Source organism: Ilyonectria robusta (genome assembly GCF_021365365.1).
Source record: "Ilyonectria robusta strain PMI_751 chromosome Unknown BGZ61scaffold_5, whole genome shotgun sequence".
NCBI classification, from domain to species: Eukaryota; Fungi; Ascomycota; class Sordariomycetes; order Hypocreales; family Nectriaceae; genus Ilyonectria; species Ilyonectria robusta.
Window position 1 is genome coordinate 2,404,422 of NW_025764439.1, and position 22,392 is coordinate 2,426,813.

Below are 22,392 nucleotides of genomic sequence, written 5' to 3' on the forward strand. Positions count from 1 at the left end.
CAGCCCACATTGACAGCGACAGCGATGAAGACCAGGAAATCAGGTCAACGATCGAGGTAGCCCTCGATGACCCTGATCAGCACGAACAGCCCGATCAACATGACCCTGATAGGTCAGACGGGCCCGAAGACACGGATCCGGACGACGCTACGGACCGTACCGACCACACACCCGATCCAGCTAATCCGGACAGCCCGGGCAGCGCGGATCCGGAAGATCTAGCGTTCCAAGACCTAGATCTCAACGAGCAGGAAGACAAGGACCCTGACTATAACGAAGATCCCTATCTTCCGACCCCACGGACAACGGCATCGCCAACCGATAGCCCGGATCCTCAATTTTCAACGCCGCCGGAACAGCCCGGCAGCCCGACTAGCAGTCAACCTAGCCCGGAGCCGACACAGACGTCAGAGCCGGCTAGACAAGGGCGCCCACGAGGACCGCGAAGACCGTGGCCTGCCGCATCTCGAGCCTCAGACCGTATCAGGGGCCGAGGAGCCTTTCCAAGCCTAGCAGCCGGCTCAGCAGCCGAGCCAGCTATCGATACGATCCAAAAGGCTAGCTTTTTCAGCAGCTTCTTCAACGGAAGAGAAGAAAAGCTCCACAGACGGAACCTTCCGCCGGAACCTAGGACCTTCAGAGAGCTAGAAAATCATCCCTTTAGCCGCCAATTCAAGCAGGCTTGCGAGATCCAGATGAGAGACCTGTGGGGTCAAGGGACTTTTGAGGCTATTCTATCCGAACAGGCCAAAAAGACCCCTATCCCGACGACCTGGGTCTTCAAATACAAGACGGATAAGCATGGGTTCCTTACGAAATTCAAGGCCCGGCTCTGTGTCCGAGGAGATCTTCAGCCTCTTGATGATAAAGAGACCTATGCAGCAACCTTAGCAGGAAGGTCCTTCCGGGTCCTCATGGCAATAGCAGCTAAATTCCAGCTAGAGGCTAGGCAGCTAGATGCAGTCAACGCCTTCACCAACAGCCTGCTAGACGAAGAGGTCTATATCCGCTGCCCGGATGGATTCAAACGGCACGGATGGAGCCTACGGCTACGAAAAGCCCTATACGGGCTGCGCAGATCGCCCTTACTGTGGCAACAAGACCTCCTTCAGACCTTCCAGCAGCTAGGTCTGCAACAGTGTGCAGAAGACCCTTGTATCTGCAATAACAGCTGGCTGACTGTCTTTTTCTTCGTTGATGATATCGTCTTGCTGTATCGCATGAAGGATCAGCTAGCTGCTGAGACTCTGGTCAATAGGCTCAAGCAGCGGTATCAGATGCAAGACCTAGGGGACCTTTCCTGGTTCCTAGGCATCCGAATTCTAAGGGATAAGCTGGCTAAGAAGCTATGGCTCTGTCAGGATTCATACATCGAGAAGACAGCAGCCCGCTTTAAGGTCAAGCTAGCTGACGATTTCAAAGGAAACCCCCTGCCGGCCAACGACCTACAGAAAAACCCATATCAAGCCCGGCAGGACCAGGTGATCCTATTCCAACAGAAAGTCGGGTCTATCAACTATATCGCAGTCATCAGCCGGCCTGACATAGCTAAGGCCGCAGCCCGGCTAGCAGAACACTTACTCAATCCAACGGAAGACTATCACCAGATCGCAGATAGGGTCATCAGCTATCTCTACGCAACCCGATATCTAGCTATCCAATTCAGCGGCCAAAGCCCTAATCCACCGATCATTCAAATCGCAATTCCAACGGCCAGATCAACAGCCGGACCGGCAGCCGCCCCGGGCCCGGCCAATCAGACAGATCAGGACCTCGAATTCCTAGTTGCGTCAGACGCAGCCTTCGCAGACGACCCGAAGACCCGGAAATCGTCCCAAGGGATGATAATGACCCTATTCGGCGGACCTATCAGCTGGAAAGCCGGAAAACAGGATACAGTCACAACTTCATCTACGGAAGCCGAGCTCCTTGCCTTCACACACACAGCTAAGGAAGCCCTAGCTACCCAACGGCTATTCCAACAGCTAGACCTTCAGCTAGACCAACAGCTAGTCATTCAATGCGACAACCAACAGACGATCCGGCTCATCACCCTGCAGATGCCGCGGATTCGAACAGCTCTACGGCATGTTGATATCCACAGCTGTTGGGCCCGACAGTCCTATCTCAATGGATTGTTTCAAGTCTCATACACAAAAACAGCAGAGATGCTAGCAGACGGTCTGACCAAGCCCCTGCCTGGTCAGAAATTTGAACTCTTCGTCAGACAGCTAGGACTTATTGATATCAGGAGCCTAATCGAGGCACAGATTGAGACAGACGACGAGGGCTAGCAGAGCCCGATTTCCTTCTATCAATCTTTTCCTTCAATTTCCTATCCCTATTTTCCTAGCCTATATAACAACCGTCCTTCCAACAAAGGCCATTTTCCTACATTTCCTATCTATTCAGCTTGAATCCCCATTCAACCTGGGGGGGTATGTCACAACTATCATCAGACCACATCGCCGGCCCTGTGACCGCGATCCCGGTCCCTAGGACCCACAGGGCCCCGGCCCCTGTGCGGCGGCGACGGACTGCCGCCTCCGGCAGCAGCCGTCTTCATCATGTATAAAAGACGGGCTTTAGGCCCGTCCCTTAGCTAGAAATCAAGAGCTTCTATTCACATCACAATGCACCCTTCCTGTCAGATGCAACAAGTGTGATTAACAACGACGATCGCGCACAAGAGTTCGCGCCGAAATTTCGAGAGGTTCTTGCCATCACGCCAGCGCCAACGCCATCCCCGCACTTCACATTGCCCGCAGCCCAGGCTTCCCAAGGAAATAGACCGGTGCTCCACGACCACGATGCTAGCCCTTCGGCCGCAGGGAAACGAAGTGCTTCCGGAGACGAAGGTCATTCTGATAATCCCAGAGCACCGAAGGTATTCGTGTATCCCGTGGATTTACTAGCACAGTGTGCTTGCAGTATTCGCACTGCTTTCTATTTACCTTAAAATACCGTTCACTTAAGACCCCGAGCGCCTATGTTTCTAGAAATGTGAGATAAGATAATATTTGAGTGTATGGTGACGTCTATAGCGGACTTTCCTAATTACTACGAAAGAAAAAATTGGGGGGAATGATGATGCTTTTATATCATGTAGGCGGGCTGGAAGCTGATCATGCGGGGGTGATTCGTAAATTAAAGCGTCGCTGAAGTATGCATGGGAAGCTAGCTGTATGGGAGCATTGCATGAACTGATGCTTAGTTTAGGCCAACTGGGGTTTTGCGTGTACGGCAATTCGCGAGTGCAACCTCTGGTGGCGGGCCCGAAAACCCTGGGTGGTTCAGCGTACGCGCAGCCTTGCCCAATCAATATTTCCCGCGAGGGTTGAAGCGCGTGCGAGTGCACGTGAGCAGCAATCTGCCTTCGCCACATATAGCCGGAATGGAAACAGTCAGTTAGATGGATCGGCCCTCGATAAGTTGCGGGAGCATCCATATTGGGGCACCAAGTTGAAAACGCCTCGGCTTCCAAATGAGAACACAAATTAGGATGGGCGCGATTCTCTCACGCGGGCAGTGCGTGCTCTCACCAAGGAAAGGGTTAAGCTCTTAGTCCAGCTTGTCAGCGCCTCCGAGTGCAAGAAATGGGGAGATTGGGAGCTCGCGTTCTGGCATACCGACTTTCGCAAAGGAAGGAACCAATGACGTATGGCCTCTAAAAAGCGTCAATCGCTCGTCTTTCGAGATGAGAGCGGGGGGGTTCCCACAGCCTACCACCTAGTTGACCAGTGTTGTGGCAGATTCTACTATTACTTTAAAGCTGAGAGCTGATACTTGGTTAATATATTTGTCCGCCACTCTGAACTATGTGTCTTCCCCTTCAACATATTATTGGGTTGTGGGTTGGAAGGTCGCGGAGCGGGCATGATATGAGGGAGACAAGGACGAGCAGGCGATTGAGAAGGCTGTTTTTGACGCGGCTTAATGAATCTCGGCGGGCGAAAGAGCTATCCTCGCGTGTTGACAGGCCCGTGGTGTTGTCGACGGCTGTTCAGCTGCGGGGTCATCCAAAGATGGGCTGCGCCAACAACTATCCTAGCAGGCGAGGCTGCACTTTGCTATTTACCTCTCGCCATCCACTCTACCACGCTCACACTTGCGAATGTCTTGTCGCTCGCAGAGATTTATGCACTCATAGTGGCGGTGGTGACGATGGACGCATCCACCCAGTTTCATGGGTCGGTCAACGGTCAATACACCATCGCGGCCCCACACGCGTCCCACGGCGGATCGAACAACTTCTACTTCAACGGACCCGACACACCGTCGCCGGCTCCTAAACCCTACCGCGTCATCCCCTTCCCCCGCAACGAGGATGTCGTCCGTCGGTCGGACCTCTTCGCCAAGCTCGACGCACTCCTTCCATCGACGCCGAAATATGGCAGCGCCGCCCTCTGGGGTCTTGGTGGGTCGGGGTAGGTGATCCCCTCCCGTCGCTCTGACGCGCCGCCGCTCCGATGCCCCGCTAACCAGCGTAGCAAAACCCAGATCGCGCTCGAGTACGCGTACCGCCGATGCAGCGACCCTGCCTGCTCCGTCTTCTGGGTCCACGCCGATAACGAGACGACGCTCGCGCACGACTACAAGACGATCGCGAGGAAGCTCGGCCTGGACAGCAAGCTCGATGGTGAAGATCTGTTCGTGGTCGTGCGCGAGCGCATCGAGTCAGAGCCGCGATGGTTGCTCGTCCTTGACAACGCCGACGACCTGGCGCTCTTTGGCGTCGGCCAGACGTCAGACAAGTCAGCAAGCCTGTTGGACTACGTCCCGCGAGGTCCTACGGGAATGGTCCTCTGGACGAGCCGCGATGAACGGATCGCTGGCACCCTTGTTGGACCGCGGCGAGGCATCGGGGTCGCCCGTATGACAGTCGACGAGGCAAAGGTGCTGCTCGAGACGGCGAGAAACGAAAGGACCAGGAGCGAAGAGCTCGAGGATGCCACGGCTTTGCTCGAGGAGCTTCAGTGGCTCCCCCTGGCTATCTCTCAAGCAGGAGCGTATATGCGGCGGACGTCGACACCTATCAAGGAGTACTTGTCGAGACTGGTCGAGGGAAAAGAGCGATGGCGCATCCTGAAAGAGACAGAATTCGACAGACACCGACGACTCGATATACCTAATAGCATCCTGGAAACGTGGCATATCTCGATCGATCGTATTCGGCAGGAGAACGAGATAGCATACAAGACCTTGCATATTATCGCGTATCTCGATAACCAGAATATCCCGTTGGAGGTAATAGCGGCGGCTGCTATATTTAGCAATAATAGGCAGAAGGGAGGACTGCCTGAGAACGAGCAGCAGGTGGATAGAGCTATTATTCGGCTCAAGGAGTTCTCATTTATTACTGCACACAGAACAGAAGAGGGTAAACGGAGCTTTGAAATGCACAAGCTTGTGCAGGAGGCTACTCGGTATGGCCTCAACTCAAGGAGGCTCTTAGAAAGAAAGCCAACGAAGCCAAAGTCGAGACTACGGGAGATAATAGGAATATCTTTCCGAAAGCAGCGTGATGCCAAGAAGGGTGGCTGGGAGGATGGAGCCGAAGTATACTTCTCAAATGCTGCACTACAGGTCATTACAAAGCTCTTCCCTGAACGCAAGCGAGAGATGTGGGCACAATGCGAGACGTTCTTGACGCATGCGGTGCGGGTGAGCGATTGGGCGGAGCTGTGTGGGAGGGAAGTTGAAGTAACTAACCTTCTAACTCGAGTTTCGGACTATCTATTCGACCGCGGAAGGTGGAGAGAGAAGGAGCGGGTGGATGTGAGGGCGTTTGCGCTGCGACGGGGGGTGCTCGGGGAGAAGCATCCAGATACAATTCGGAGCATGGGGGAGCTCGCGACGACATACCATGCGCAGGGCCGGTATGACGAAGCCGAGGAGATCTCGGTCAAGGTATTGGAGCTACGGCGGGAGGTTCTCGGAGAGAAGCATCCAGATACAATCGAGAGCATGGGGTCACTCGCGACGACATACCATGCGCAGGGCCGGTACGACGAGGACGAGGAGATCTCGGTCAAGGTGTTGGAGCTACAGCGGGCGGTACTCGGGGAGAAGCATCCGGATACAATCCGGAGCATGGGGTCACTCGCAGCGACATACCATACACAGGGCCGGTACGACGAGGACGAGGAGATCTCGGTCAAGGTGTTGGAGCTACAGCGAGCGGTACTCGGGGAGAAGCATCCGGATACAATCCGGAGCATGGGGTCACTCGCGACGACATACCATGCGCAGGGCCGGTACGACGAGGCCGAGGAGATCTCGGTTAAGGTGTTGGAGCTACAGCGGGAGGTTCTCGGGGAGAAGCATCCAGATACGATCCGGAGTATGGGGGAGCTCGCGGCGACATACCATAACCAGGGCCGGTACGACGAGGCCGAGGAGATCTCGGTCAAGGTGTTGGAGCTACAGCGGGAGGTTCTCGGGGAGAAGCATCCAGATACGATCCGGAGTATGAGGTTACTCGCGACGATATACCATACGCAGGGCCGGTACGACGAGGACGAGGAGATCTCGGTCAAGGTGTTGGAGCTACGGCGGGCGGTGCTCGGGGAGAAGCATCCCGACACTCTCGAAGCCATGCATGACCTTGCTGTTACTTGGAAAAGCCAAGACCGGGGCGATGACGCTATTGCGTTGATAAAGCAATGCTCGCAATTGAGACGTAAAATCCTGGGGCCGGACCACCCCTTCACGAAGCGGTCTGGTCGAGCTCTTGAACGCTGGAAGACTGAGCAAGTTGGGTTGCGACGTATTGGCGATGGCTTGAGCACTTAAGACGAAATGAAGAAGTCACAAATTCACAACATAGTGCAAGTAAGACCACAGCCAGCTCCAGGAGACAGACAGCCTGGGGTACTACAACCTCGGGCCCAAGATTCACCTCTGTAGTGAAGTAAACCATATTGTTCGAGAATCGCCGTGATTGGCTTAACATGGGGTACATTCTTGCAGCAACCGGTGGACCGACTTCACGCCCTTTGCCCCGGTGAGCCTTGAACATGGTCCCCCGGACAGTGCAATCACATAACATTTGATCTATACAAGCGCTTGCTCATCTTGCGGCCCATTGATGCGGCATCAGTCGGTCGCCTTTATCGCGGGAGCGCGTCACGTCAGGGGCGCGTTGGACACGGGCCAGCCCTCGACTAGCGCGACGAGTCCAGGTCGTTGGTACTCCCTCCAACCTTGTGTGGACCAAGTTAGTTGCCAGGCAGACTTCGAGACCGATGGCTGTGCCTGTCACATAACTTCGCTCGAACGTTACTCATTCGCCTTTGAACTTGGTTGGATACAATTTGGACAATTCGAAGCACTTCCAATCCACTATCCACTTGGCCTTCTGTTTCTCATCTCAAGGCACCTGGGCGCCAGTCTCGGCACCGGCGTTATCCTTGCAGGACCCCATCGCGTCCCACCCGTGCCATGACCTGCTGCCAGCAGTACCAGAACCCCGACGTAGCAAGAGTCACGGGAATGGCAAAGGCCCAATACACCCAGATTTTGCTCGACATGGTCCAGCCCACGTCGGCATCATAAAAGAAGAACGACATGCTGAAGACCGCCGAGATGAACGTGGCAGGTAGAAATGCCAAGGTGAGGAAAGCGATCGTCTTCATTGCCGCGCTGTCCGACTGCGTCGCCCGCCCAATCTGGAGCGACAGGCCTGCATCGTACGGGAAGTGTCGGTTGGATTATGGCTGGTGTCCGCGCAGTTCAGCCGCCCTGCCCCACTTAGATCGCACCTCGATGATCGACGAAACGGCCCACCCTTCCTACCCCGGAACCGCGAGCTCCAGGTGCCTGACTTGATGTGGAGAAACGCTCCGTATTCCTCTGGGAACCATAACCGTCACCTTTCCCTACATCTACGGTCTAGACGTGAAGTTACGTTATAATAGATTAGCGAAAGCTGCTTTGGAGGGATCTTTGAGAAGCGCGTCTTTGCTATGGCCGTTGTCCACTAGGATCTGCTTGACTGCCTGCTCCAGCGCCACAGTATCGAATCTGCCCTGTAACTGGCCGTTGGCGTTGACCCTGTGGCTCTTCTTCTCGAACACCTTGTCGGACAAGGATGTGTATGCAGTGATGCATTCGTCAACCGTCATCCTAGGGCGCCCCAGTATGATGGCGATCAGGCCGCCGGTGCTGGTGCCGCAGATCATATCGAAGTAATCGCATGGCTTGGGTGGGGAGTCGGGGTCGATGGTAGACATGAGATTTTGTAGAATTATCAGCGAGGACAGGCCATGGACTCCGCCGCCGTCGAAGGCAAGTGGGCGGATGTCATTGCCAGGCATAGGTCCACGTCAGTCGGCTAACTTCAGGATCCAAGGGTGGCGGGTCGCGGGCGGGTAAGGCGGGTCCACTTGGGTGAAGCTTGCGGACCGAGCCACGCGCAAGGGACTCGAATGCAAATGCCATCCTCCAAAAATTCTGGTCCGCCTCGCCTGCCATCCCATATAAATGCTGTGACGGGCACACCGCCTCTATCTATGCAATCGCCCGGTTGATATCTCAGAAAGCAAGCAAGATTCCTGCCTTATCTGCAGAGAGGAACTCTCGCTATCCGCCTTATAGGAATACGTTGCCGCTTATATGGAGGATATCACTCTTTTCATCTTACCTAATACCGATAAGGATAAGGCTGGAGATTCGAATACCTCGGTCTAAGTAGCGAAGCTCGAGTCCAAGAGTAAAAGCAAAAATACTAAGTTACAAGCAAGCAGCCTTGGATTTTCTGAAGCTGGAGATTACAGACAGACTCTAGCTGAATTTATAAAGCTCCTGACTAGTAAGGAGGCAGGATATATCTCTAAATTCTCGCTTTAAAGCACGACTGAGGAAGATTAAATACAGTTACTACAATTAAGAATAAGCAGTCCTGCAATTAAAGCTAGCTCCAATGTAGACTGCATATCGTATCTTGAGCCGGAGGATAATAAGAAGGAGAGGGAAGTATGGATCGATAAGACGGGGCATGAGTACACGGCGCCAGAGCTACTCGAACAAGGTATTGACCCGAATTCCGAAGACTCCAGTGGTCGCACACCTTTATTGATAGCTGCTAAGTTCAACTATGCAGAGGATGTTCGTCTCCTCCTTCAAAACGGAGCCAAGGTAGATTCGAGGGATCCCGAGTGGGGCCTGACGCCGCTATCGTGGGCCGCCGAGAGTGGGCATGAGGCCGTCGTCAAGCTGCTTCTTCTTCTTCTTCTTTTATTTAACGCCGGGGGGAATAGATATTTCCAGCCTCCCGAAGGGCATAGGGCGTGCAGGAGACTATCTAGATCTAAAGAGATACTGTATATATGGGAAGTTACTGTATTAGGGGAGGTTACTATATTAAGAATATCCTGTAAATTAAGCCTAATAGCTACTGGTATTTGTTATATTATTTCTGTAGCTCTGCTAGTTGAGCTTATATCTAATTTTAGGTTTTTATAGAGCTATTAGTTTTAGGACTTTATAGTAAGCTATATACTTAGTTATTATTTATTAGTAAGTTATATAAAAAAAAAAAAAGGGGTATTAGAGAGAGTAGAGTTAGAAGGGGCTAGTTTATTTCTGGATTTTAATAGGTTAGCTTATCTCTAGCTAGAGCTAGCTTATTTTTAGTTATATATAGGTTATTTTTAGGTTTGGATATATCTTTTTATAGAATCTGGTAATCTTAAGAAAAACTATAAACTTTTCTAGTTATTTAGTTAGTCTGGTCTAGTATTTCCTATTATTCCAGGGCTCTAGCTTTAGCCGGAGCTACTAGAACTTAAGTCCCTGGACCTTCCAGTAGAAGACTAGGTGTTCGGGGGTCTTTATCCTGCCACATGTATAGTTAGTTGTATCTTTATAGTTAAACCGTCTGTAATAGCTCTGGAAGTCTCCGTAGCTGGATCTGCAGGCCAGGAGATAGTAGAGTGTATCTCGGGGCAGACTGAGCTCCCTGGGGCATTTCAGAGTAGCTATCTTAAGACCCAGGGTATAGTAGCTTCTGTATCTTAGGAGAGCTTCCTGCCACCAGTCCTAATAGTATCGGTCTCTGGTCTCTCTGATCTTTCGTTTCGCGCCGGCGTAGGTCGCGGATATGCTTGGGTCGTCCATCAGCATCTTCGTCCCTTCCTTTGCTAGGCAGTCTGCTTCCTCGTTGCCCTCGATATCCTCGTGCCCCGGGGCCCATCGTATACTGACTGCGACCGCCTGGGCGATCTCTTGGAATTCCAGGAAGGCGTCTTGCGAGCTGGCTGGTGCATCGCCAAGAAGCCCGGCGATAACGGATGTATTGTCGATGCAGATGTGTATCTGCGCTCCTGCATCTATTCGGCAGGCCCTCTTAAGGGCGTTCCTTGCCCCCTCAGCCTCGCCGTCAAAGACCTCTGCTATCCCTAGGCGTCCCTTGTCTTGGGCGATCTTCCTTCCCTCCCGATAGATTGTATAGCCCCATCTGACGGCTTCTTTTTTATCTTAGGATCCGTCCGAGAAGGCCACTAGATGCATATCTGGCAGGTCCTTCTGCCATTATTTAAATTTCCTTACAGCCTCTTCTTATTTATGTTATTTATGACCGAGATGGCTGCTGTTAGGCGCTTTCCTAGGGCCTGTCTAGGCCTTGGAAAGGTTTCTGGCAGCATACTGGCTCGCTGCAGTCGAGTCTATAGCGGCTTAAGTGATCCGGCTGGGCGTCTGTTGTAGAAGTGTTTCTTCTATATCTCTCTCTGGGCCCTTATGGCTAAGGGGTGGTCTTTATATACTGCTTGGATTCGCAGGCCGAATCGATGTCTTGCGTCTTCCAGAGCCACGCAAGCTGTCGGGATTCCTATATCTCGATAGAGCGTATTATTTAGGGTTATCTTCCAGACTGGCAGGATCACTCGGATTGCATTTCTCATCGTCTCGTCTATTCTATTAATACCCTCTGTCTGTATCATAGCTACATTCCCGAGCCTAGTGTATGCTATATACTGGGGTGCTTTTATCGGCCTTTCATACCAGGCCTCTACTCTATAGAGGAGGACTGGGATTATGCAGGTAATAATAGCCTTCTGTAGCAGGTTTGCTGGAGGTCCTCTTTTTGTATTTAACAGGTTTCTAAGGTGCTGTACTAGCTTGTTTGCCTTGCCTACTCTCTCTTAAATATAGTAGCTGAATTTAAGTTATCTATTAAAACAGATACCCAGCTATCGGACGGCTGGTTTATCTATTAGCTTAATTATATAGTTATACTTTAAAGAGATAATATCTGGGGCTGATATCCTGACAGGTCTCTTATATCTTCGGCTGAAGTGGATTACTTCTCCCTTCTTTGGGTCTAGGGCGACCTTATTATCCTTTCCCCAGTCTATAATACTAGTTAAGTCCTTGCTAAGGAGTTTGGCATTTTCCTCCAGCAATAGACTCGTCCTATATAGAGCAATATCGTCTGCGTATCTAAAGCGGAGCTTTGGGTCATCCAGGAAGATATCAGCAATGTAGAGGAGGAAGAGGATCGGGGATACAGGGGATCCCTGAGGAAGCCCGCACTTGATGTCGTAGACGGGGGTTGTTGTTTCTTCCAGTCTGATCCTGGCGCTTCGGTTTTCCATAAATGTTCCGATAAACCGTACGAGTTGCGTCGGCCAGCCCTGTTGCCGTAGTAGATACTAAAGCCGACTATATTATATTCCTTAAGCTGCTAAATAATTTGAAATTTACTATATGACTACTCTATTACTGACAGCTCCGTCCAGCTTGCCATTATACTATCTATATCCAGCTTAGCAATAAGGCTAGTATATCCGTTGCTATCGGCATCGAGATTAAAAGTAGCAAATCCGACAGCTTAATTATAGGTTCCGTATAGCTTACTACCTAGCTGCACGTCCAGTTTCGACATCTTGAGTCCCTGCCAAATTATGGGCCCCAGGGCTTTCTAATCATTCCTATTATCTTAGTCCAAGGGGCTACTTGGCGCGTTGACTTTGCGCAGCGCACAGAGAGTTGCACGGTATATTTTTTGCTATTGCCCCCTCCTCTTTCCTTGCCCGTAAACTAATTTGTGCGTCTAGGTTATCTGGGAGGGATTCAATATCGGCTCATCAGACGAGATACACGGGTGCTATCGCATTTACGCCGGGTTGCTTAGATTGGCGAGATCGTTCCGCCCGCCCCCATACCAATCGGTCGTAATCTGAACTCCTTCTCGGTTGAGAAGTAGCGCCATCACCTCCTTACCACTTCCAGAATTTCTTGCTGCAGCCTTCGCCACCTCTTCTGTAATCGTGATCCTGTCTGCTTGTTGGTCGAGAAACAGCGCCATCACGTCCTTGTCAAACCTCTCGACAATGATAGATACCATCTTGTCCGTGATGGTGATCTTGTCTCCTTGTCGGTCGAGAAGTAGTGCCATCACTTCCTTGCCATTTCTATAATTTCCTGCCGCGGCCTTCACCACTTCTTCCGTAGCGTAAACCATTCTGTCAGAATGATTTCACTTATGCCGGATTACGGTATGGACGGGATAGGAGGGGATCAGGCTCACCTGTAGGATCGGAGGAAAGGCAAGCCCTGGTACTGAGGTGTTAAGGGACGAAGAGGAAACTGAAAACACATAGAGGCTACTTCTCAGCAATTCAAAGCTGAGCGCTTTTAGAAGCGTACGGGTGTCATATCAGACCATTTTAAGAAGACGCAGCCATTCTTGATTAACCAGGAAGTTCAAGATGTCAATGCTTAGCGGTGGCTAAGGTTGGGAGGAAAGAATAGTAACATTCCGTACGAATTCCATTCTCAAGGCGAAGTATAACATGAAATAACTCAATCTTCCTTACCGGGCACACCATTGGCCCCACTCGGGTTCCCATCCGGAAGTACACTGTCTGGTCCCGCCTCATCCTCCTCAACATCAGCCACATGGTTGGCTGGGGGATCCTCACTGCCAAGAGGCAGGTTCTCATCCATCGTTTCTCGTGCCTCATTTCCAATCAGATGCACAGAATCAGAATCTGCTCCATCGTTATGCGAGGCATTGCAGTAAGATTCATGGTCAATGGGAAGGACCTCCTGTTTTTCTTCACCGGCATGCGACTGGCTCTGTAACACACGAAGAGGTATGTTGGTGTGTCCGCTCTCTTCCCTGTCGAAGTATCCGTCTTCGTCTGCAGATGGACTGTGCACTTCATTGAAGTTCCCTATGTTGACCTCGTTGGCTGCAGATTCAGCCCTCGGAGCAGTTTCGGTACCTGGTCCCGCTGATATATTCTCGCCGAGGCGCTTGGTAAGCTTCGGAGTTGATTTGCCGTTGACTGGTGGATGAGACGGAGGAGGTGAAGTGGAGAAGGGACTATGCACAGCTCTCAACCCCGCCAGGCGCAGTTCCAAAGCCCTTTCCTTGTCTCTGTTAAGAAGCGGTATGTCTTGGTCGAATTGGCCTTTCCGCGTCGTCTTCATGGCCTGTTTTTTTTTTGCGCGAATAGATACTATCTGCCGCTGACGAGGTAGATGCATCTTAGCGCGGTGAGGAGGAGTTTGGAAGCGTGGAACTCGTGACGACCTAGGCGAGGATAGCATCACGGCCTTCGATGCCATTGGAGCAACGGGTGCAGAGTGTGCACATTTGTCGTCAGAGGCGTGACCCCCAGATGATTCGTCGTCATCATCACCACCGCCTGACCGTCCCGCGTTGCGAGGAGCTGATTGAACATCCTCCTTCGCTCCCGAAAGTTTCTTCTGCTTTTCGAACTCCCACTTCTCTGCAGCTGTTTTTGCGGTCAAATCCTGGGCATCCGCAGCAATTCTTGCTGCAATGGCGGTTTGAGAAGCTATTTCGGCATTCCGATTGCCGGTGTTAGCTACCTGTCTTGCTATATTGGCGTTGCGATATCCAATTTGCGCCGTTGTGAAGCTATCACATGCTTTGCTAGCAGCAACGGCGCCAGCAAATACCGCGGTAGCTATGGCGAATTTCTGAACATCACCCGGTGGTAAGCTTGACGTGGCAGATGAGGCTGCGTTTGCAGTGGTAGCTATGGCTCCTGCGACTGACGCAACTGTCTCCTTCGCGGCCGAGCTCGCCGATTCTAGGGCCTCTGAGGCGGAGCGAGAGGAGATAGCGTGATCTGGGATAAGGGAGGCGCTAAGTAAAGGAAGACTCAAAGTGCGTTTGACGATTCTCCGTGAGACTCGGGTCCCAGGATCGTCTCCTTCCCTGGTGAGAGTATCTGGTTGAGTTATTTCCCACGAAGGTGTTGCTGTTGTCCCAGTCTGACGCTGCACATTCTTATGGAGGTGGGCTACAACCGTCGGCGGTTGTTCTAGTTGGGTGTTCCAGTGGTATTTGTCCCCTATGGAGACAATTCTTGGGTTCAGCCTTTCAATCTGAGCATCCTGTGGGCTGGTGTACTGGGGGATTGGTGGCAGCACCAGAGAAGTTGATGGTGGACCTCGATCACTTCGTTGGACTCTCGAAAGACCAGTCACTTCTCCCCGCCAATCTGCGGGCCGAGTATATTCCTCTATGGGAATAGCGTTTCGTTCTGTGTCGTTCGTAAACTGCCTGGATGTCTGGAGTGCTTGAAGGATAGCTCTGCGAACCGTTAGAACTGGTTGAACTCACTGCGTTGTGCCAACTGACCGATGCTGCTCCTGCTGCCATCTGAGCCAATCATAATGCAGCGCTTTCTCCAATCTCTTACCCTGTTCCTTCATAATGTCCGCAAGCTCACACACTCTTGACCACCGCGCGTTGATTGTAGCATTGCGAATGAGTTCTTTCACCTTACGCTTCTGCTTTGGCTGGAGCATGCGAATAAGCTCGTCGTACGCGCCCCGGTGTTTTTCCAGAATCTCAAATCTAGCGTTATGTTCCTTCGTGCTTCTGTAAGGGGGGGGTTCATCCTGGTCCGGGCCACCGAAGGTAAGATTGGCAGCCTTCTCGACGGTATCTTTATGGCCATCGGCCCATTCAATAAGAGGTCGGTGTTTGGAACCATCGAAGAGCTTTAGAACACTAATAGCAAGGCCGGGGAAAGGAAATTCGGCGAGAAGGGAGAGAGGCGCGACAGGATCCATATCTGATCCGAGATAGCTTTTGATTGACTAGGGGATCAAGTAGCGGGTACGACGATGAAGGGGCCTAAAGATTGCAAGGTGATGGAAAAAGAAACGGTTGACCACGCGGGGAAGGGCGGCTTAGATATAGCCTCGAAGCACAGGCCGGTTTCCTTCGTAACGTTTTCGTGGTGGTGAAGTCTACTGTCACGGTGCGAATTTTGGATAACTGGGCTAGTTAACCTTGGAGGGAGCAACCATGTGATTGCCCAAACCGCAGTGAATGTAATGTAGGGCTGACGCCACGAGGAGCGGGTCGGGCGAGAAGGTCACCTGTCACATCCAGTATATAGGCCTCAGTTGCACTACGCATTAGCGGAGTGTTCATTCCACTTTTGGCGTAGCAGTCAATGCGACATCACCGAGCTGACCGAGTATGCGTGGATCCAACCAAAATTCATTAGTGTAAAACAATGGGCGCACCGAGCCACATCTTCTACGATGTGGTTAAAGGCAAGTATCGACTTGGGGAGTGGTGTCTTGCGCGAAGCTGCCATCGTCCAGGACCAACAGGTCGGAAAACGTCGGCACACTTGGTGATGGATCCTTCCCCAGAGAGGCGAGAAGGTTCCGAGCCGGGCACAGCCCGAGCTTTGACTTGCGGCTTGGTCCGACAGTCTAGTAAAGCCTGTCATTCGTCACCGTTGCAATTGCCCAAAGCTTTACCAAGTGCAGCGGACGCTGACCCAGTGCGTTATCAACCATTAGGTGGCCGAGACCTACCTCGTGGGAAACCATCTCAAGTGCAGTCCACATGTTGAAGATCATGTAACCCGCCCCGCTTCTCGCGCATCACATCCAAATCACTGGACAGAGCAGCACTGTTCCGTCTTTATCTGTGGCTTCACCTCGAATCCACAGTGTTGGTCTCAGAATCAAGCTGGCGCATGACCAGGGATCCGTTAGGCATCCTCAGCTGTCTGTCTTGAGCGGGTAACTACGGCCACTCATTTGCTCGTGCGAGGATGGGTGTCAGGCGGGTCGGTGGAGGTGGAGGCAGCAGCGCTAGCAACCTCGGGGGTGGGAGCAACGGCGGGGATGGGAGCAATCTGCGGTTTGTCATTAGCAGTGGTAGTAACACAAGATAAATGCCACCTACAGCCACTCTGCTTGCTCTCTGGACGTTGACCTGACGGCCGAGAAGCTGAATGTCCTCGGCAGCACGTGCGCAGGACGGTCGAGGTGTGATGCCAAATGCAATGGCGTCCACCCGTCCTTAGCTGTAACTGTAGTGTCAGCACCCTTCTCAATGAGCAGCTTGACCACCTCGATGTGTCTATTCAGTGATGCCCAATGCAATGGCGTCCCCCCGTTATTAGTTGTAACTGCAACGAGTTTTCACGTAGCACGCGGCAGCCACATTACATAACGGCGCGAGAACATGGACGCCCGAGAGCCGGAGCTGCCACGTGGGCTTCAATAGTGGATACGGGCGCACCCCACATGAAGCTGCAGTCTCTGCCCAGGACCTTAGCTTAACTTGCTTGTGCTCATGGTCTCCATCTCGGATCCCTGCTGGACTCCCCCAGGTCAACCTTGTGCACAATCTTGATGGACTCCAGATCAAGGCCGGAGCCAGACCGCGCGTGTACCCTTTCACCAAATCTCTCTGAAGACTCGGAAGTATTTAAAAGGGGTTTCCGCTCGTTGTCTTCCTCGTCCAACCACAGGCAGAAACATCAGAACGCGGACAACGAAGTGGATACTGTGAAGGGCGAGCGAGACTTGGTGTCAGTCCGAGAAGGTCGACGGCAAGCCGATTTGGGCTTGAGAAACCCTCGGCCGTGATCCGAATAGTGGCTTACTTGCTAGGCCTGGATCTGACTAGGGCTGGCTGGCCGCGCCTGGGGAAGGATGACAGACCAGGGTAGAGCAGCGCGATGCGCTAGTCAGTCGGTGGTGCGGTCACAAAGCACCCTCCTGGCCAGCTCCAAGTTTCACATTTATTCTGGTAAATAAAGCCGCAGAGTTTCAAGCGTTGACTCAGAGGCACTTTTTGATTCATGAAAGAAGCTCAAAGAATGAACCTGCCAGAGCCAATGCCATGTGGTGGGAGCGCCGCCTGTTAGCCATGGCAGTGCCTCTTCCGCGGTCAAAGGCTTGAAAGGACTCCCAGAGTTCAGGCCACGCACCGGACAAAGACGTGTAGGCAGCGATGCATTCGTCAACCGTCATCCTCAAGCGCCCCAGCATAATGGCAATCACGCCGGTGCTAGTGCCGCAGATCATGTCGAATTAGTCTCATGGCTTGGGCGGGGAGTCGGGGTCGATGGTACCGTAACATCTCCATCAGTACCCACCTTTTTTTGTTCCGTATCACTGCCACAAGAGAAGTTCGACTTGAGGTCGCACCGACGAGAGGCGGGGCAGAGGCAGGGCAGATGCGGGGCAGATGCTTAGTCGCAAGCATGCAAGCAGGCAGCTGTCGGACTAGGAGCTTGCGGGTCTGCTGGGCAGCGTGCGCTCGCACAGCGTAGGTGATGACGCAGGTCCAATCCAGTGCCTTCCCAGGCTGCCTACAGTGCAGGTTCACGAGTAGGCAGCCTCACTGGTCGTTGCATCTTATTATCGGTGGTGGTGGTTTCGAGCTCGGGAGCAAAAAACGCGCATTTTTCCCTCTCTGTTAAGGCAAAGATGGGTCGTAGCCGAGATTTACGTGCGTTCTTGGTTGCACGACTTAGCAGCCGACTAACAGCCGGTGCCAAGGAAAAATAAATTGAAGGCAAGGTCCATCGTCAAGCTGCTGCTCGAGAAGGGAGCCAATATCGAGTCAAATGACAGTAATGGTCGGACGCTGCTGTCGTATGCCGCCGAGAGCGGGCACGAGGCCGTCGTCAAGCTGCTGCAATCATGTAAAGGCCAATCCTTCATCAACTACACTCCCTTGACCTCCTCCCCACCCACTACCGGCTGTTAGGCACTCTTTATATACTACTCAGAGGTGGCAAATGCATTGCGCTAGAAGCCGATGGAAATTGCTTAAGTTAATTCCTCAACGGAAGGCAAGAGTAATCATAACACAAGGAAAGTGAGGTAACACAGCAAGTTAATGCCTTGAGGAACGAAGAGCCGAAAAGGCTCCCAGAGGACGCGAAGACACGGAAAGCCGCCGCCCCTTAAAGACCCACAATCACTCGTCAGTTACGCAACTGACCAATCAAGTCTCACGCACCTTTTCACGTGATTAGCAACGTCGGTCGGCGGCGGACTCGAACAGGAGAGACGTCGGCGCTTGTGGGAAGGAGATGTTATTGTTCGGTGGAATGGAGGGCCTCATGCTAGTCGAACGGCCTTCCGAACCAGTGAGCTCCCTTGCGACCCCGAGACAGGTTCGCAATATTGTCAACCACGGTTCACGGCCACAGCAAGTCCCGGAACTATGGCTGTGGTAAGTCCTGATGACGTATGGAAATTCGGTTTCTAAGGCGCTGTATAGAGTCCAATCCAAGGAATGAAGTAGATCAGGGTATACGTTTGTCAACCTATATAATATAGTTAACAGACTAAACACTACCTTGTTCCCGCTCAATGAATCATCATGCATTACCGCCCCAGACGATGTAATTTATCCTTGAGTACCAATCCTGAGAATGTAGCTGAGCATAAAGCAGCAGACAGAGTTATTCAATACAAGCCTTCATCTATCCAGACATCGCTGAAGCAAAATCGTCACAGTCTCCGAGATACTCAAAGTTGATGAGAGACTGGAAGCCCCCACCAAGCGTCGGTGACTCCTTGCTCACCCATATGACCAGATTGTCCGGATTGTTTGCTCTTACCACCTTACAGAGACGCTCAGTGAAATTCGCTAGCGAAGGAATCGATAACCTCGTCCCGACGATTAGGACGGCATCGACGGGCTGCGTTAGGTTGCGGTTGAATGCGGCCGTGATCTCTTCTTCGCCAGGACAATTTTCTCCGTAGAGAAGAACATTTAGTCGGAGAAATCCCACAGCTCGCTTTCGCTTGCGTGCTATAACCCAATTCCTCTGTTCTTTCTTACACAATAGGCAGGGAGCCAGTACCCATTGTGGGAAGGACTGTGGAGTGATCTGTATAGTATATAAGGGTCTTAGGTAGCAGACTAGTATATCTGCCCGGCCATAGAGCTATATTGTCCTCTGAGAAAGATAAGTAAGTATCAGCTATCCGGCAACTTATTATTATTCCTAAGTATTCTACTGGAGATTTCTTTTAATTTCGGTAGAAGCTCTAAAGATATAATTAATGTTAATTTTTAATTTTAAGTATTACTATAGATTCCATCCGAGGCAAAGTGTTCCAATTGTTCTCGAAGACCGTTCTGACGCCAGCCTTTGAGGCGATCTGCGCCATGTTTGTACTCCTGCACGATCCATCCGCACCCTTCGGACGATGGGCTCCAGGCGTACACATGAGGAACGAGACCCTCCCACTCTCCAGCCAAGGCGGGAGCTTTGCACCAAGCCGACCCCATGTTTCCTGGCGAGGACCGTCATCTCCACGAACACGTCAGGAGCTCGCTCGTACAGTTATCTCCCCTTGATTGAATCCGAGGCCCCAGGGTTGCGTGCAGGTTGGCCGCAGCCTTGTCGACCTGCAGAACCGTGTGAGGCGAACTGAACCGGCCACACTGATTCCGTCCGAGGTTGGCCAGGACGAGCGTGTGTCATTGGCCGTACAGAAGCTATTGGTGAAGCCCGGGAGTTCTCGTCAACTCAGCCATGCCACGCTCCGCCCTCCATCAGCACAATGAGGCGGCCGGGCCAAGGACGGCCCAGTGGACGAGGATCAACATGGTCAAGGGCATCAACAAGGCTTGTAAGGACGGAAGCGACTTCACTGGCTGTGAGCCGTGTAAGACGTGACAGACATGCAACTTGGGGTATCGGGACTGGCTTCAGGAAGGCAGAATTGCGTTCTCAAGTGATAGTAGTTACTCAACGCACTTGCAAATCGCTGGATGTTCCCCCTACAATGAAAGCGTGGCCTAGCTGCAGATACACGTCTCTCCAGAGGTGCGACAGGTCGATTAAAGCTGCCTGTCGGTCTCGCGGCATAAAGGCAAGGCATTCTTCTCCCAGTCCTCAGGTTAACTGCCTCACGATACACTGCCTTCCAAGACACGCAAAGTCCCATAATTTCCCAACAATTTCGATTGTAAGTAGACTATAATATCACGGAGGGTATTTTCAACTCAAGCTTAACCCCCAAGTCTGGGGGCAAGATATCCAGTTAGCCCAGTATCAAAATCAAATCACACAATACTGCCATCAAAGAGTGTATATATTGATACTCTCCGGTCGGCGCACCTTCTACGATACCAACGGTCAGCCCCCTGCTAATCTCTTCGACGGGCGACCTTGTTCTGCTTCCTGAGAAGCTGGCTCTTCCTGCCTCTTCGCTTCTCTCGCACTGAGGGAGCTGGACGCTCGGAGCAGACTAGATAAACACCTCGCGCTGCTGGGCCGGACCGCCTTCTGGGATGGGATCTCTGACAGCGGAAATAGAAAGGCAGCCAGCAAGAACTCGCAGAGCGCGGCTGGCAGGATGTCAGTATTTAGGAATAATATTTAGAGACTGGGATAACTGACCTCCGAGCATCCTCTCCTGGTTGGATATCTCAGTGATGGCGGCTCGGTATTTTGAATGGAAACTGATACGGCCTGGCCCACGATCTGAAACGTCCCTCCTCCACGGATTCCCTTGTGTTCCAAATGACCAGGGAAGTCTTCCGAATGCAACCCTGAAGAGACTAACGCCTAAGGCCCACACGTCAGTCCTCCCGTCGTATTCGAACTTTCGTGTTCCGGGGAGTGAAATCCTATAGTTCCATTGGTGCCCGGTCGAGCTGGGATGGTCTTCCTCCCGTGGTGGATCTTCTCGATCGAGTCGAGGTCGAGCAGAACAGCGCGGAGTGGACGTGGAGGGAGTTCTGATGAGGTTTCATTGTGAGCGTGATCCAGCCGCAGGTTTACGAGACCAATGTTTGTCGGCTTGATATCCGTGTGGACGAAGTCGTGGGCGTGCAGAAAGGATAGGCCTTGGAGACAGTCGCGGAGTATCAGTTCCAGCTTTGTGCGGCTACCACCGTCAGTGACCCGAGCTTGTAGTCGTTAAGATAACCTTACTGCGTTTGTAATGGTACCCTGTCTAAAGTGATGTCGACAAAGGGTTCTAGCACGATATGAAATTCGTGTATGTTGCCTCCCATGTGGATGGACTCAACGCAGGATAAAATGTTGGTCTGCCTCTCTATGGTGGCAATCTGCGAGACGGACTTGATCATGTCGATTTTCTCACGGATAGGCTGTGTATTCCCAGCCTTCTCCAGAGTCTTGATCGCCACGAGCTTGCCATCCGGACCAGTTGCCGGCCGCACTCGTCCGAAGGAGCCCTTGCCGACCATGCCGGCCGCAGTGATGGTGTACGACCCGATGGTCTGGGCATTCATCGTGGGGGTGGGCGTCGCGAGAAGGGCTTCTTTGGTTGGCTGGTCATCGCCGTGGATGGCAGTCAGATAGTCACGGAGCCTCGCTTGGCCTTCGGAACGCCGGCAGTGCGGTGCATTCTCGAGTGTGTAACGTAGATCTCCCAACAAGATGGAGTTTTCTGCATTTGCACAGGCTACAGTACTCCCTTGAGAGCTTACCGAGATATTGTTGATAACAGCAGAGTCGCCAAAGTCGAGACTGACGCAGGCCATTTGTGTTTCTTTCGAAAATGAGATGAAAGCATACCATCAAGCGAGTTGCGTTTTCCGCAATATCGTCAATAGCAGGTCAACGACAGGCTGTCCCAAGGCGGCATTCTTCTTACTTAGGCGTCCTCCAGACCACCCCAGAGAGTGTATAAGAGGTGAGGTGTCCGGATCCAGGAAGTAAAATCCAGTCCAGATAGTCACCGGAGGCGACGAGTGTTCGCTCGAGGAGGAGGGTGAAGAGCTTCCAACACTCCTTCTCTGGTTCACCAGACGTGTGACGGCAGGATCAGAAACCTGCTCGTCGGCGAACCAGATGAATTGCGCGTAGTGAGACTGAATGCGGACCAGGTTCTCGTCATCCCGGTGAGTCTGTTCCTGGATGAAGTCGACGACCTCGGAGAAGGCCAATTTTGCAGCGGCGTTTTCTGGTCGCAGGATGATGAGAGCACGGCCGGCTGGAGAGTTCGCCCCAAGAGGATCCCAGTTCGTGGCATTGCTGCTTGGAGACGCCATGCCGGTAGTTAATCTGGAACGGCACTGTAAGTTAGGCCGGGGTGAATGGCCCCGGTTGGACTTCATCGGCCGGCGGGCCGATGGAGCGGATTAGCTTT

At 52.3% G+C, this 22,392-nt stretch overlaps 7 protein-coding genes across 7 annotated transcripts; 2 read left to right on the forward strand and 5 right to left on the reverse strand.

The window, feature by feature from the left end:
- Positions 1-4,164: 4,164 nt before the first annotated feature.
- Positions 4,165-6,795, forward strand: BGZ61DRAFT_530108 (uncharacterized protein; the record flags this gene model as incomplete). The annotated part of the gene is made up of 2 exons (XM_046253514.1): positions 4,165-4,427; positions 4,491-6,795. The coding sequence occupies 2 exons, from the start codon at positions 4,165-4,167 to the stop codon at positions 6,793-6,795; spliced, it is 2,568 nt and encodes an 855-aa protein (XP_046108013.1).
- A 543-nt stretch (positions 6,796-7,338) lies between these two features.
- Positions 7,339-7,629, reverse strand: BGZ61DRAFT_447230 (uncharacterized protein). Its single transcript, XM_046245311.1, has one exon. The coding sequence runs from the start codon at positions 7,569-7,571 to the stop codon at positions 7,407-7,409; it is 165 nt and encodes a 54-aa protein (XP_046108014.1). The 5' UTR covers positions 7,572-7,629; the 3' UTR covers positions 7,339-7,406.
- A 281-nt stretch (positions 7,630-7,910) lies between these two features.
- Positions 7,911-8,318, reverse strand: BGZ61DRAFT_346459 (acyl transferase/acyl hydrolase/lysophospholipase; the record flags this gene model as incomplete). The annotated part of the gene is made up of 1 exon (XM_046239882.1): positions 7,911-8,318. One exon carries the CDS (start codon positions 8,316-8,318, stop codon positions 7,911-7,913), a length of 408 nt encoding a protein of 135 aa, XP_046108015.1.
- Positions 8,319-8,988: 670 nt separating this feature from the next.
- Positions 8,989-9,174, forward strand: BGZ61DRAFT_279628 (uncharacterized protein; the record flags this gene model as incomplete). The annotated part of the gene is made up of 1 exon (XM_046238443.1): positions 8,989-9,174. A coding segment is annotated over one exon (186 nt), but the record flags the coding sequence as incomplete, so codon positions are not given.
- A 3,571-nt stretch (positions 9,175-12,745) lies between these two features.
- Positions 12,746-15,130, reverse strand: BGZ61DRAFT_188696 (uncharacterized protein). The gene is made up of 2 exons (XM_046237780.1): positions 14,624-15,130; positions 12,746-14,575 (listed from the first exon to the last, which is right to left on the reverse strand). The coding sequence occupies exons 1-2, from the start codon at positions 15,058-15,060 to the stop codon at positions 12,808-12,810; spliced, it is 2,205 nt and encodes a 734-aa protein (XP_046108017.1). The 5' UTR covers positions 15,061-15,130; the 3' UTR covers positions 12,746-12,807.
- Positions 15,131-17,060: 1,930 nt separating this feature from the next.
- On the reverse strand, positions 17,061-17,311 carry BGZ61DRAFT_447233 (uncharacterized protein). The gene has a single exon (XM_046245312.1). The coding sequence runs from the start codon at positions 17,290-17,292 to the stop codon at positions 17,101-17,103; it is 192 nt and encodes a 63-aa protein (XP_046108018.1). The 5' UTR covers positions 17,293-17,311; the 3' UTR covers positions 17,061-17,100.
- Positions 17,312-20,329: 3,018 nt separating this feature from the next.
- Positions 20,330-22,340, reverse strand: BGZ61DRAFT_447238 (kinase-like domain-containing protein). Its single transcript, XM_046245313.1, has 4 exons — positions 21,898-22,340; positions 21,210-21,792; positions 20,879-21,162; positions 20,330-20,840 (listed from the first exon to the last, which is right to left on the reverse strand). Exons 1-4 carry the CDS (start codon positions 22,292-22,294, stop codon positions 20,632-20,634), a joined length of 1,473 nt encoding a protein of 490 aa, XP_046108019.1. The 5' UTR covers positions 22,295-22,340; the 3' UTR covers positions 20,330-20,631.
- Positions 22,341-22,392: the final 52 nt, after the last annotated feature.

Excerpts from the sequence above, each read along its gene's own strand:
- BGZ61DRAFT_188696 (XM_046237780.1), bottom strand. The coding sequence starts at position 15,060 with ATGGATCCTGTCGCGCCTCTCTCCCTTCTCGCCGAATTTCCTTTCCCC. Across the intron at positions 14,576-14,623 it reads TGGCAGCAGGAGCAGCATCG|AGCTATCCTTCAAGCACTCC; the intron begins GTCAGTTGGCAC and ends AACGGTTCGCAG.
- BGZ61DRAFT_447238 (XM_046245313.1), bottom strand. The coding sequence starts at position 22,294 with ATGGCGTCTCCAAGCAGCAATGCCACGAACTGGGATCCTCTTGGGGCG. Across the intron at positions 21,163-21,209 it reads AGGGTACCATTACAAACGCA|CCGCACAAAGCTGGAACTGA; the intron begins GTAAGGTTATCT and ends TGACGGTGGTAG. Across the intron at positions 20,841-20,878 it reads TCACTCCCCGGAACACGAAA|GCGTTAGTCTCTTCAGGGTT; the intron begins GTTCGAATACGA and ends TGTGGGCCTTAG.
- BGZ61DRAFT_447230 (XM_046245311.1), bottom strand. The coding sequence starts at position 7,571 with ATGTCGTTCTTCTTTTATGATGCCGACGTGGGCTGGACCATGTCGAGC.
- BGZ61DRAFT_447233 (XM_046245312.1), bottom strand. The coding sequence starts at position 17,292 with ATGCTGGGGCGCTTGAGGATGACGGTTGACGAATGCATCGCTGCCTAC.